Genomic DNA, 15,203 nt, shown 5'->3' on the forward strand with positions numbered 1-15,203 from the left:
AATGGGACGGTTCTAAAGACAGCTTGAGAGTTAACAAGGGTCAGCTGCAGTTTGCTACATATATTAATAGGCAAAACCAACCAATTTGTCCTATCATAGAGCATATTTCATAAACCTGGCACATCAGAGGTGTCGCCTGTCGATTCGCAGATGAAGAGATACAGAGTATTTCTCTGGACCACAAAGTCATTTAGCAGCAAATGCAGCATAGATTACAAGGGAGGTGCCACCTGAGCCCTTGCGTGGGACAGGTTTGGAGGGAGGTAGACTCATAAAGGAAGTTCAGTCAGGGCAGCAGGGAATTTGACAAAGGGTAGGGCCTTGACTTGAAGAGAAGCAAGGAATCATTTAAGGATGGCGTAAGGGTTTAAGTGTGATTACCGAGCGGACGGCAGAGCTGAACGTGCGCTGTGAAGGCTCCTTTATTGTCACAACCTCCCTAAAGTCGGCATTGAGGACCTAGGGCTGGAGGTGGGGGTGAAGGGCCGAGAACGGTGTACCTGTTAGGTCCTGATACTAGGTGACTGAGTATTATCCTTAGGAGCAGCCGCTCCCGCCCCAGTTTTCCTCTAACCGGATAGCTCCATCTGGGAGTGGCTCCTCCGTAGCAAAAATCAGGCCTGGTTAAACTGGAAAGTGCAGGAAAACCCGGCGGGCCGACGGCGACCGGGACACACCCTCCGAGGGGCGGCGCCGAGTCGCCGCTGGGCCAGGGCGGAGCTGCGGGGCGGTAGGGGGCGGTGTGAGGCCGACGCACATGCGCCAATCACCGCAGACGTTTCCACGTGATGCGCACCAGCCAATGCAAGGCCGCGGCATTAGCGGCGGGGAAATTCAAACGTGTTTGAGGAGAGGGGCTTAGGTTCCATTTTTCTGCGTCTCAGCTCTGCTTCCTGACAATGCATACTGCCTCGCGGGCACACGGAGGAACGACGGCGGCCGGTGTGTGGGCTTTTTAGTCCTGCGTGTCGGTGAAGGGTGGGCGCGAGGAGGGGGCGGCCCTGGGCCAAGTAAGCGAAGTAGGGCGCGGCTAAACGAACTGAAGGGGGAGGAGAGGGCTTGCTGCCTCCGCCCGTTTGTAGGACGGTGAGGGATACTTTTGAGAGCCCAGAAAATAGGGGAGGAATGTGGACCTCTCTGGGGAGAAAAATTGGCGGGCACCTGGAGAGAAGTTGTGGGGAGAGATGCGTTCCCAAAAGACACTTCTTCTTATGTCTGGTTGAGTTAGATCAGGGAGAGGAGAGGGTGGTTGTTATGCTGAGTTTTCCTTCACACCTGGCTTCATAGGAGGGGTTATATCTTGCTGCCCGTTTTTATCTTTTTTGTTAACTCGAGGACAGAGGCAACATTTATAATCAGGGACCTGGGTTACTGGGTTGATGCTTGAGAATCACAGAGACTGACGGGAAGAAAGATGGGTGACACTTGTAAACAAACACCACCTTGTAATATGGACAAGTGGAGAGTACTAGAGTACAAGAGATTCTTGATACTAGAATGATTAAGATAGCAAATCGTGATTCTTCAGCTATCCAAAGGAACAAAACTGCTGAAACCCCATTTATCAATAAAGGGTTGTGATGTATATGTTCTGCTTGCAATATGAAGATTTACTGCTATAAAACGGATGAGTGAAGGAAATGTTCATTCTTATTACCCGAAGGCTACTTTATGTCTGCCAGAATCTAAACAATTCATCATATTTAAAGAAAACAAAACTGGATTTTCAGATAATCCGAAGAAAATCACTCTGGAAAAAGAGTGAAGCAAAGGTTTTCAGTGAGTAGAGGAAAATTTGAAGGTTTAAGGAAGGGTTAGTCATTTCTGTTGTGCAATGTCTTCCAAAGTGTAACTTCATTGAGAAGAAAAAGTGTATCCGGCCTATCAGAAACCTTGCTGGACTAATTACAACCATGTGTCTATTTTTGTGCACAGCTCCACAATACTTCCCTAATAACATTGCCTTTAGATGTGTTCATAAAACTTAATGCTTTGCTTTCTGGGTTCTAAAAGACTAGTTGTGACTTTTTTCTTTGATGGTAATAAAGATAGGAATTATGACTAAGGTCAGTGTTTGTTTTCTTAGAAATGGAAGTTGAGGATTTAAGTGGCAGAGAATTGACAATTGATTCCATAATGAACAAAGTGAGAGATATTAAAAATAAAATAAAAAATGAAGACCTTACTGATGAGCTAAGCCTGAATAAAGTCTCTGCTGATACTACAGGTGAGTTTCTTATTTATTTTTAAAGTAATAACTGCTTATTGAGGACCCTCTAAGTAAAGAAATGAGATATTAACCACTGTGTATTTACATAATTTTCTCAGTAATCCATGTTTCCCCAATAGAGTATCAACATTTTGTGTTTTAACCCCTTTGTGTGGAAATATTCATAATATTATGCTTCCTTTAAAAAGGAAGCAACATCTTTTATTATGGTATGCTCAGAGGCGATTTTCCTAACCTCATTTATTGTCAGCTGTTATTTCTGTTGATGTGCCTGCCATCAACAGGCCAATTTTTTCTATTCCTTTTTTTTTCGCTGCAAACTTAAAAAGCATCACCAATCCTAAATTATGTACAGATTTAAAGTCAGACACTCCATTTATGATTTTTTTCCTATTCCTGAGCTTTTTTCCTCTTCCTGCCTTACTCACTCTGCTTTAGCCACAGTGGCTTCCTAATGTCTCCTATATGCCAGATGAGCTCCTATCTCAATGCCTTTCCTCTTCTGCTTGGAAATCTGCCCACTTTCTTTCCTCCTTTGGGTCTCTATTCAAATGTCATTTCAGTGAGGCCTTCGCTAGCCCCCCCCCCCACCATTTAAAATAGCAACATACTGTGCTACAGGTGTATCTTCTGTATTATTTTTTTACATAGCACTAGTCACCTTTTGTATATTTACTAAAGTGTTTATTTTTTGTCTCCTCCACTAGAAAGTAAACTTTACGAAGTCAGGGTTGTTTTGTTTTAGTCACTGATATATCCACAGAGCTTAGAAAGGTGCCCGGCATCTGGTAGATACTTAAATATTGAATGATGAATCAATGAAAGTGCCCGAAGTTCAAGATGCTAGCTTTGTGGAAGGTATTTGCCCAGAAGCCAGATTCTTCACTATATTTCAGATTGTTGAGGTCTTTTGAAAATAGAGCATCAGATAAGTTTATTACTTCAATATTAACCGCTAATGGATGATGGAATAAAAATAAATGGTGGGACCTGTAATCTAGTCAGGGTAGCAGGTCACATTCACTTGAAACAACTAGAAACTGATCATTTTGGTGTTAAAGTCTTAATAGTTTTTCACTATATTTAAATAGCTCTAACAATCTTGTATACCAAGTAGATGAGTCCTTATTTAAGTCCATTTGATCCTTAGCTCACTCAAAACTATAAACACTTAACATATATTGATCATTGTGATATAAGATGTTGTATTATTGGTGAAGATACTTAAAACCATGGTTTCTTTCTAGATAAGAATTATTGAATCCACTATACTACATTGCAATAAATGCTGTAATAAAGATCATGTGAATACTAACTTGATAAACATAAAATGCTTTAAGTGTCCAATACAGGAAGAATGGGGTACTCAGAGGCATGGGCAGTATATTTGCAAAACCACAGATGGGAAAATGTGTTTTGTAACATCTTGCAGACTAATTTGTTAAGAAAATAAAATAGGAGGTAAAACTGGAAAATGAAGATCAGATCAAAATAAATTTAAAACTAAAAGCAAAGTTGTGAATGCACTATGTTTTGGTAGAAAGCACAAACTTTTTTTCCCGAAAAGTAAAAATTTAAACTTTGTTGAAGGTGGTAACTGAAGGTTATGGAAGGAATGATAGCTTCTCTGAGAAATCTGAATTTATTAATGCTTAGTAACGGTAATACATGCTGAATGGGAAGACATTTGAATTATCTTTTTAAAACAACACTAAAAGAAATAAGTATATTGCAATGTGCAAATTATGTCTGGACATTCTTCCTTTTTCTGTAGGTTGGGGAGGTTCCATGCAGAGAAGGAACAGAAGTCCTCTGAAGGTCTAGACCAGGGTGGTAGAGATGTGAGTTAGAAATATATCCAAGTAGAAGGGATTGGTGGGTAATAGGATCAAGAGAAGGATAAAGAAATGGCTGTGGGTTTGTGGGACTAGGAAATTGGCAGGGCCTCTAGTAGAAATGTGAAAAATTTGGAGAGAGAAGAAAATTATCAGATAGTTGCTTATCTTTTGTGAAGCTCTTTGCTTTTTCTTTTTTTTAAAGACTTATTTTATTATGTCTCTCCCCTTCTCCCCCCTTGTCTGCTTTGTCTCTCTGCTGTGTGTTCTTCTGCATCCACTTGCATTATCCGGCAGCACTGGGAAATTGCATCTCTTTTTTGTTGTGTCATCTTGCTGCGTCAGTTCTCCATGTGTGCAGCCCTACTCCTGGGCAGGCTGCACTTTTTTCATACGGGGCGGCTCTCCTTGCGAGGCACACTCCTTGTGTGTGGGGCACCCCTACACTGGGGCACCCCTGCGTGGCACAGCACTCCTTGCACGTGGCAGCACTGCACATGGGCCATCTCACCACACAGGTCAGGAGGCCCTGGGGTTCGAACCCTGGACCCACCGTATGGTAGATTGATGCTCTATCAGTTGAGCCATGTCCGCTTCCCTGTTTGGTTTTAAAGTAAGTTTAAGGTGTGTGGAGATAATGTTAAGCAGATAAGGTTGTAAAGAATATTGTTAGGATAATATATTAAATATTTAATGAATAAGTCATTAACGAAAAGTTTTCCAAGAAAGTTGGTACAAATAATGGTAGAAGATGTTTAGGTTTTCTTTGGATAGTTAGGATGCTCTAATTATAATTGTGCTGTTATTGCATACATTTTCTTAGACTACATTTTTTAAACTTATTTCCATTCTTTTTGTTTTCCTTAAAAATATATGGTTTTTTGAAGTAAATTATATATCTTTTTGGAGTAAAGTATATCCTTATAAAAAACATTTGCCTGTATGATATGTAAGATTGTTTTGTAAATTCACAACTACTCAAATAAAAAATAAAGAATTTGTATTAAATAAATTGCTTATAGTTAAAAATGAATTGCTAAATGTTTTAAAAAGTATTGCAAGGAGTTTGTGTACACTGATACTGAGAATATAAATGTTTGATTGTAATTTGGGGGAAAGTGCAGGCTGGTATTTGTTTTATGATTTATTTCTGTTGTGATATAGTTTGTTTCCTTTGTTCAGATAACTCAGGAACTGTTAATCAAATTATGATGGCGAACAACCCAGAAGACTGGTTAAATTTGTTGCTCAAACTAGAAAAAAACAGTATTCCCCTAAATGATGCTCTTTTAAATAAGTTGATTGGTCGTTACAGTCAAGCAATTGAAGTACTTCCTCCAGATAAATATGGCCAAAATGAGAGTTTTGCTCAAATTCAAGTGAGATTTGCTGAATTAAAGGCGTAAGTATTGGTATTTTAACTGCATTTACCTAATTACATTATATAAAACATAAGTACATTTCAAAGAGGTAAAATGAAAACTTGTCAGGATTACTGACAAGAATCCGTAAAATATTAAATTTTTCATTTTAACCAAATCTTTTTTGTATATAATTAACAAGGGAATAATGTAACCTCCTTTTAGTACATATGTAGCTTCACAAAACTGTCTAGAAAGATTTTTAAAATCAACTCATTATTGTATAATTTAACACACAAAGAAAAGCAGTATTCATGTCTTTTAGAAACTAGAATGAGGCGTTTTCCAACTCAGGTAGCTGTATCCTTTTTCTTAAAATTTGGCTCTGAAATCTTTATTATGATATCTTACAGCATTCAAGAGCCAGATGATGCACGTGACTACTTTCAGATGGCTAGAGCAAACTGCAAGAAATTTGCTTTTGTGCATATATCTTTTGCACAATTTGAACTATCACAAGGTAATCTGAAAATATCAAATCTGTAGAAGATAACTTTCTATTGAACTCATGTCCTAATAGTAAATAAAATATATGAAATGGAAATTTGAGGCAAAAGCATTAAAGTTGATGAGATGACAAAATGAGGGGAAATGCTGCCTACGTGTAACTGCAGAAGTTATTCGTTATATTAGCTCCTCTACTTGTAAGGAGAAATATAGGGAAATAAAGCACGAAGATCATGTTTGTGCCATTAGTTCAATTCAGGAAGCAGCTAAAAGAAGTAGCCTCACTGAGTATTTGTGGGATGTAGGATATAAGTCGTTTAAGCGAGAGCTCAGATAAGCTTTTCTTATGCCATAACTTCATGGCACCAAAATATACACTAAAATATAGTTGTAGCAATAATTGTTAGTTGCCCTTTAAAAGTAAGTGAACTACTGTAGAAATTTATATTCCTTGCTTACTAGTCCTTACTAATCTCAATCTGATGATAAGACGAGGACAATCACTTCATCTGACATTTTTAGGCAGACCATTCCTTTTCCTCTCATTTTGTTTTCCAGGGCCTCTGACTGTACCCTCAGTTTACTCTATGGCCACATGTTCCTATTTTCTCTCTGATTTGGTTCTGCCCCAACCTTGATCTCATTTACCTCTAGAGACATACATGTTATCACTGGTTTGAGTCAGCCAGAATCCCCTTGATGGTGTCCAAAGCAGGGGTTAGTTGGAGAGTAGTCCCCAGATTGAGGCTGGAGAAAAGCATTGTACAACCTCATGAGATGGTTTGAACTTCTACCTATTCAGATGATTTCTGAGTCCTGTTAGAGATTTTTTCCCCCCCAAAGCATACCTTTCCTATCTAGGAAATTTGTTTCTTTCTTCTAGCTTGTTAAAGTAAGTATAATCTCTTGTCAGGCCCTTAAGACCCTAACTCCCCTTCATTCTACTCTAAAATATTTTTGAGGTATTAATATCAACTATAAACATTATTTCTTTTGAACACATAAATACTGAAAATCCCAAACAATATTTTTAAAAAGAGAAAAGAAATAAACTTATCTGAACTACTGAAGGTAGTAGAGGCCTCAAGGTCAAAATTGTGATTATTTTGGCCTGAGCTGATGAATAGGTGTCCAGAAAATAAACAGCATCTCTGAAATCCTACATAGGATTTCAGTTTGGTGTGTATGTAGATTTTTGTAGGATGGGAGGACATCCCATAGTTTTTATCAGGTTCTCAAAGGGTTTTTGAATTTAATAAGCTCCCTAATTACCAGTTCTTATCTAAGCCTTTCTTCTTACACTGTCTGAGTATTCAATATGTGAAATTCTACCACTACTCTTAATAAACATCTGCTTAAACATATTCTTAAAATTTGTAAACTGTGTCAAAAGCCAGAGGCCATCTGTTAATCTTTATACTGTAAGTGCCAAGCACATAACATAACTTGGTGGCTCCCATAAATGTTGATAATATATTCTCATGAGATATATGATGTATACATAAAATATTTATAAAGCAATTTTAGCCTAAATATACAGGGTACATTAGCAAAAGGGATGCTGATGCTAAATATCAGAAACGTGTTGGCTTTTATAAAGAGTATTTAGGGTAGAACCTTACAGCTACCAGGCCATAAAGCATAAGTTACTTCCCTCACCAAAGTCTATTTTCATGTGTTGGAGCAAGATGGCTGCCAACATTCAGTCTTCCTCTTATTTTTATGGCTCCGTGGTCCCAGCTTCTTCCAATATCAGCTGTGGCCATCAGGCTCTCTAGGCTTTGTCTCTCTCTCCGGGCTTGATTCTGGGCTCAGGCTTGCTTCTCTCCACAAGATCAGCTGTAAACTATCAGGCCTATAGCTTGTCTTTCTTCCCGGAGCCTCTGCCATGTTTGTGGAGCTGTCTTTATTCCTTTGTGTTCTGTGTGTTTACTTCCCAGGCTCCAGCTCAAAACTCTAAACTCCCTTCTCTCTGGTGTGGTTTTTCTGTGAGTCCCCGCCCACCAAGGGGGTGGGTAATCAATGCCCTAGTGACATGGTCCAATCAAAGCCTTAATCATTATTTAATCAAGTAAAAGTGAGACCTCTGAATCCAATATAATCTAATATGCCCAGAGGAGCAGACCAGTTTACAAACACAATCCAGTATCCATTTTTGGAATTCATAAACAATGCCAAATTGCTACACAAGGTAAGTTTACAGATGAAAGAAAATTTGTTTGGCAGTCTGTAGTCAAAGGTTATAATGGCAGTGTCTCAGTTATTTTACATTTTGGGAAGTGGTGTGGCTAAGTCTGAGAGCTAAAGATTAATCTTTATCATTACTTTTTAAAATTTAATCAAATCCCTTTAGCAGAGTGTTTCAACCTTTTGTTAATAACCAAATGTCACTATGAATAATAATAATTATACTTTTTTATAACAGATTAATGCTGGGACTGTTGTAACTTCAAGGGTTTTAAGTTTCACTAAACACCTTCATCAATTGGTTTTAGTTTTAGTTGACTTCAGCTGTCTCTTTGTAACTGCTTTTTATACTCTCACTTTAAAGTGAACAGTGGTGATATATAATGTAGAATTACATACTGTACAAGGAAATATGTTGTATGTATGAATTGTCATGAGATGAGAGTTGATTATGTGAATGGGAAGTGAGAGATTGTTTCTTGGCTTATGGAAAAAAGTGAAGAGGCTTATAATAAACATTTTTAACTAAATCTTTTGAATTTGTCTCCCTTGTGATGAATAAGCATCTGGGTGGATGTAGATTGCTGCATTAAAATGAAATTTTTCTTTAATCTTGTTAGGTAATTGCAAAAAAAGTAAACAGCTCCTTCATAAAGCTGTAGAATGTGGAGCAGTACCACTAGAAATGTTGGAAATTGCCATACAGAATTTAAACCTCCAGAAAAAGCAGCTGCTTTCAGAGGAGGAAAAGAAGAGTTTATTAGGTAACTATTAAATTGTGTTAATCTGTTTTCCATGATAGGCAGAGCCACAGATAAGGATTCCGGGTAGTATTTTATAGAAAAATATAATTTAGTATAATAATATCCCCATTGGAAATATATTAAAAATAACTCAATCTAAGCAAGAGAATGACTTTTTGCTTTTAAAAATAGAGAATGTGACTTTACCCTGGGGAAACTTTTTGTAACTGAAGAGAACATGAAGTAATTAAATAGAACATGAAGTAATAATTTAGAAAGTTATCTTGAAAACATTTTCTCTCTGCAGTCTTTTTTGGGGACAAATATTTACTTTGAACTGACTTTTTAATTTTCATTGTGTTTTTTAAAAAATAATTTTTGCTTTTTATTTTTAAAGGAGCTTTAGATTACATCAATATTACATTGAGAATATAAAAACGGGGCATTTTTGGGACTTGGGAATCGTCCTGAATGACATTGCAACTGCAGATACAGGCCATTATATATCTTGCCATAACCTACAGAATCGTGTGGGAGAGAATGTAAACTACAATATAAACTCTAATCCAGGCTTAGTGGCAATGCTCCAAAATGTGTTCATCAGTTGCAGTGAATGTACCACCCTAATGAAGGATGTTGTTAGTATAGGAAAATATGGGAAGTATGGGGAGCAGGACATGTGGGAATCCCCTATATTTTTTATGTAACATATATGTAATTAAGTATGTTTAAAAATATATATATAATAAAAAAAGAAAATATAGGGGATTTCCATATACCCCAACCCCTAAACCCTCCCCTTCCCACACTTTCCCTGTTATTAACATTTTTCATTAGTGTGGTACATTTGTTACAATTGATGAACACATTGAAGCATTGTTACTAACCATGGTATATAGTTTACATTTACACTTTGCACGACATAATTGCATAGGTTTTGACAAAATGTATAATGGCCGTTATCTGTCATTGTAATATTATGCAGAATGATTCCAATGTCTCGAAAATGCCCCTTGTTACATCTATTGTTCCCTCTCCCTCCCCTCAGAACTTCTGATAACCACTGTCTATATCAGTATTGCAAGTTCTTCCATTACTAGAAAAATAAGTATTTTAGTCCATAGTTGCATTCCCCCCTCATGTTTGTTCATTCCTCTATCTTGAGGATTTTAGGATGGTGATGCCCAACTCTGCTTCCAATTGAGAAGATCCCCTGGGGCAGATGGATGGAACTTTCTTGTTTGCAGTTGAAGATACTCTCTGTTTGGGGGGATGGGCATTGTCCATTATCATCCTTTTGTTGTTGAATTTACTTTTTTAATACTTTTATTTGTAAGATTACTTTTTTTGTGTATTCCTATGTCTTTACAAATTTAGCTACAATTTCAAATTTTTTATAGCATCTACAATATTTCCAGGCCTAGAGTCATTCTCCAGTTCATTTGGACATGTACAGAATAGGAACATCAGTTGTGATTCCAGAGGACTGACTATTAAACCCAGGTTTTTGTATGGGTAAGGAAACTGAATCTTTTCTTTAAAGCACATTCATACATTTATATTTATGTGTACATATGTATTTCCATGTAACAGCATTTAGAGTGTTTAGCAGTAGAGTGGAAATACACGTTACTATTATTATTTGAAAAATTGGGGCTCTTTTCTTTCTGTTTAGAGAGAACATTCCCCCTGAAGATGCAGAAATAGGTCTTCGGATTCCCTTAAAGCAAGTAAACAAAGCTAAGCAGGTAAGTTATTTTCAATCTACTTTTATTAAGATCGTGGTGGTGAGATCTTTGTTAATTTTCAGTTGGTTATTTTATCTTTTAAAACATTCCTAGTCATGCCCATTTGGAAGAGTTCCAGTTAACCTTCTCAATAGCCCAGATTATCATGTGAAGATGGGTGGTTCTATTGTACCAAGTTTTACAAAAAGGTATGTTTGAGTTTTGACTTTTTAAAATTTGTTTTCAATACTAGAAGATTGATAGCAGAATGGTCTTTTCTGGGGTGATAGTAATTATGCTTAAATTTTTTTCAATGTTAAGGGCTACTAAGTCTCCACATACTGTCAGGAACAAAGGAATAAGTAGAGACAATTATTTTACTTAAAGAACTATTTTAAAAATTAGAAAACATGGAGGAAAAACTACTAAGTCAACATGCAGTTTAAAAGACTGAAAACATCGCTGGGTAAAAACTAATGTTTGAGCATTTCACACTTTTGGGTAGCCTCTCTGATAAGAGTCTCTTCCTAGTCTGTATGGGAGTCCCCACAGCAGGGGTAGAGGGAAGTCTGGTAATAATTTCTCTTTTCCACCTAATTCATTGGGATGGATGACTGATTCATTTATTTGATTCAGGAATGAGGACTTTGAAAAATAAGGCAGGCTGGATAGAGATGAGATGAATTATTGTAAATCACATCCAGGGTATAGGTGTTTATTCCTTTAAAAGTAATGGAAATACAGTGTAGCTCAGCTATGTGAGAGCTTTTCTGATCTCTTCTTAACTTTTACCACTATTTATAACATTTCTGTAGAAAAGATTCCTTAGCTTCCAAAGAATTCTTTTGCAAGTGAATCACAGCTGATTGTTTTTGTTGGTGTCTTCTGTAATTAAATTTCAGTTATACTTATGTCTTGATTAAATATTGATATTACAAGATCATTTTGTTTGTCAAGGTTAAGCCCAAAACTCTTAGGAAATTATATTGTTCATCTCCATTTCAAATACATAGCTGAAGACTAGAGACTTTCTCCCCCTCAAAATAAATAAATAAATAAAACCAGGCATTTTTTTTTTTAAAAGATTTATTTAATTTCCCCCCCTCCCCTGGTTGTCTGTTCTTGGTGTCTATTTGCTGTGTCTTGTTTCTTTGTCCGCTTCTGTTGTCGTCAGCGGCACCGGAAGTGTGGGCAGTGCCATTCCTGGGCAGGCTGCTCTTTCTTTTCACGCTGGGCGGCTTTCCTCACGGGCGCACTCCTTGCGAGTGGGGCTCCCCCAGACGGGGGACACCCTTGCGTGGCAGGGCATTCCTTGCGCGCATCAGCACTGCGCATGGCCAGCTCCACACGGGTCAGGGAGGCCCGGGGTTTGAACCGCGGACCTCCCATATGGTAGACGGTCGCCCTAACCACTGGGCCAAAGTCCATTTCCCTCAGGCATTTTTTTTGATGCCTGTTTTAATAGACATTATGCTAGGCATTTTGAGGGCCATAAAAACTCTAGTTTTTAACCGTAAGCTACTTGCAATCTGAATTGTATTTAAAGTACATAATGCTGTTCTTTTCCACATTCCAACTTTATTCATTAGGTAATGAAGCAGTAGGCAATAATCTATCTACTTTATCACTTTTGTAATTGTCCATTATCCTCCTAATTTTTTAGTTAGTCCATTTGTACTAAAGTCATGCCATTTTAAAAAATGTCTTTTAAAGAGATTTTCCTGTAAAAAATAGCCTGCATATTTTTGGAAAGCAGCTTTTTAAATGAAAATATTAGTACATTAAGAAGATTAATTTCCAATTAGATATTAAAATTCTTTTGTTTCATGGGTAATAGACAGGCCTCTGGGTCAGAATGCCAAGATTTGAGTGTGCCTGGATCTAAATCAAGTGATAATGATTCCTGTGAATCGAGAAATCTAAAGGTATTTCAGTTTTTTAATATTTATATGCATCAAAGTTTTCTGATCCAGGGTCTACGAGTTTTTTCTGGGGAAAGGTCTACAATTCAAATGATATCCCCAACAGTATTTCTATTGCTTCAGCAGGTACAAGAGACACCAATGGGATGTGGTAGAGAATCTTAGACTCTTTCTTTAAGATTAAAGTGATAGAGCAAGTGTCAATCTTATCCTGGGAGAACCACAATGTAGCAATTATTATGCATGTGTGTAAGCATTTTAGTTGGTCTGGTTTGGGGGATAGTTGAGGAAGCCCTTTCCCCCAGGTTTTGTTTGTTTGTGTTTAGTCATTTGGTTCTGGGCAGGAATCTTAGACAAAAATGAGAGAGTAAAATTTGGTCGGGAGCAGAGGTGAGGGCTTAGGTAATCAATCCTGACCTCCTAACATGGCAGAGCAGCTTTAGTGTACACTTCAAAGATAAGAGACAATTTTAGTCACTGAGTACTTTGAATTTTAGAGATTATAATTTTCAGTTGCGCTTGCATTAAACACCTCTAATCATAGTATGGATCTTTCCATTGGTATATTCTTTGTGATACTTTTTTGTATTTCACACTGTATGCTTTAAATATTTTTCCTAATCACATCTATCCTACAGAATAGTGGATAATTGTGTACTCTCCAGACTTAGAGTAACTACTGTCTTAGACTTACATAAACATTAATTTTGACTAATGCTTTTATTTTTGGTGGATAAAATTGTAATAAAAGTAACAAAATATTTAAATTTTTCCTCTTTCCTAAAGCATGTGCTATGTCGGATTGGAATTTTCTAACCCTCACTATTTTTTTTCTAGGAGGTACTGGGATTTGAACCTAGGACCTCGTTCATGGGAAGCAGGTGCTCAACCACCGAGCTACACCTGCTCCCGCCTGTCTTTTTAACTGTATATATTTTAGCAGTTGATTATTAAGCCCATTGCAACCAAACTGATCACATTTACTGTTAGCGCCCTTCACCTTGTACTAATGAATAATTCTGAAAGTTAATCTTTGCTGTGAGTTTGGAGCCTAAATGTTATTATACTAAATAATTTTCCTAACTATCTTTTCATATAGACGAGACTTTAGCAAATTGATCAGTGAAACAAGCTAGTACAACTATTGTTTATGGGTATTTATTTTAATTTGATATCATATTCTTTTCATGTAGACTGTTCAAAATATCCACTCTAAGGAAACTCTGCTGTCAGATGAAAAAAGTTGTGAGATTTTTACTGATTCATTAACCCTAAAGAATAAAACTGAATCAAGTCTTCTAACTAAATTAGAAGGTAAGAATGACAAACAGCTAGGCCTAATTCTTTAATTAAGAAAACTACTTCATTGCTTGAGAAAGCAAGAGTAGCCACCTAAGAATTGTAATATTAGAATGTTTGTGTTCCTTTATATTTCACTTGAATTATATAAAGTAATCAAATGCATTGAATCCTGTAGCAAAGAAAGTTTATTTGCCAAAAAGGTGTATATAAGGAACAGCAAAGGAAAACACAGTGAAACAGTTATTTTTCTCTGTCGGCCCAACAAATATTCCTTCTGGAAAAGATATAGAAGCTGTATTTGTATGATAACCCTCTATTTTCTCTTTCTTCAAACATTTGATTTTCTACTCTGGATACTATGATAAAATGCTATAGGGATATAGAAATGAATGAAACAGGATCCCAAGGAAGTTATAATCAGGTGAGAGATATACTGATAAACATAATGCTGGATAGAATGTAGAGTGTCATGAAAACCACATAAATGAAATACTATGAGAATTCAGAGGAGGATAAGAAATTTGAAGAACTGTTAGGATTTAAGGGAGAAATAGCAGTAATAAAGTGTTTCAGATAGAGGGAATAACATAAGCAAAAGAAAAACACTTTAGGGCAAGAGATGGTAGAGATAACACTGAAAACTGTGATATAGGTCATATAGAGGTGATTAATAAGACCAGGTAGAATTCGTTTTTATTTATTTTTTTCCTTCTTTATTTAGGACTAGGTAGATTTTGAATACCAGGCTTATAGTTTTTTTATTTTTAGATGACAGTGTCTTAGTTTGTCAAAAATGCTATGGCAAATACCACACAGAGGGTTGACTTGAACAACAGGAATTTATGGTCTCAGTTTTGGAGGCTAGATATCCAAAATTAAGGTCTCAATAGACCATGCTTTCTCCTGCAGTCTGTAGCATTCTTTTTTCTTTTTTCAAAATTTATTTTATTTATTTCTCTTCCCTTCCCCCATTGGCTGCTCTCTGTGTCCATTCGCTGTGTGTTCTTCTGCGTCTGCTTGCATTATCAGGCAGCACTGGGAATCTGCCTCTCTTTTTTGTTGTGTCATCTTGCTGCATCAGCTCTCCGTGTGTGTGGTACCACTCATGGGCAGGCTGTGCTTTTTTCACGCAGGGCAGTTCTTGCGGGGTGCACACCTTGCACGTGAGATACCCCTACGCAGGGCTTCCCCGCGTGGCCTGGCACTCCTTGCGTGCAGCAGCACTGTGCGTGGGCCAGCTTATCACATGGGTCAAGAGGCCCTGGGGATCAAACCCTGGACCCTTCATATGTTAGACGGACACTATCAGTTGAGCCATGTCTGCTTCCCTGTAGCAATCTGATGATGGCTTGTGGCAGTCCTTTGCTGTTCCTTGACTTGCATCTCTGC

At 37.3% G+C, this 15,203-nt stretch overlaps 1 protein-coding gene across 3 annotated transcripts in view; it reads left to right on the forward strand.

Moving 5' to 3' along the window:
• Positions 1-841: 841 nt before the first annotated feature.
• TTK (TTK protein kinase) overlaps positions 842-15,203 on the forward strand; it is a 54,937-nt gene continuing 40,575 nt past the window's right edge. For 2 of the 3 annotated variants that reach the window (XM_058307080.2, XM_058307079.2), the window contains exons 1-10: positions 842-942; positions 2,087-2,227; positions 5,248-5,467; positions 5,840-5,946; positions 8,741-8,884; positions 10,264-10,378; positions 10,539-10,611; positions 10,705-10,799; positions 12,428-12,515; positions 13,706-13,826. In XM_058307080.2, the coding sequence (XP_058163063.1) occupies positions 900-942; positions 2,087-2,227; positions 5,248-5,467; positions 5,840-5,946; positions 8,741-8,884; positions 10,264-10,378; positions 10,539-10,611; positions 10,705-10,799; positions 12,428-12,515; positions 13,706-13,826 (1,147 nt within the window). In that variant the 5' untranslated portion in view covers positions 842-899. The remainder of the gene's footprint in view (positions 943-2,086; positions 2,228-5,247; positions 5,468-5,839; positions 5,947-8,740; positions 8,885-10,263; positions 10,379-10,538; positions 10,612-10,704; positions 10,800-12,427; positions 12,516-13,705; positions 13,827-15,203) is intronic. The other variant, XM_058307081.2, reaches the window with a different exon arrangement.

The sequence above is a fragment of the Dasypus novemcinctus genome, chromosome 11, assembly GCF_030445035.2.
Source record: "Dasypus novemcinctus isolate mDasNov1 chromosome 11, mDasNov1.1.hap2, whole genome shotgun sequence".
Lineage (NCBI taxonomy): Eukaryota > Metazoa > Chordata > Mammalia > Cingulata > Dasypodidae > Dasypus > Dasypus novemcinctus.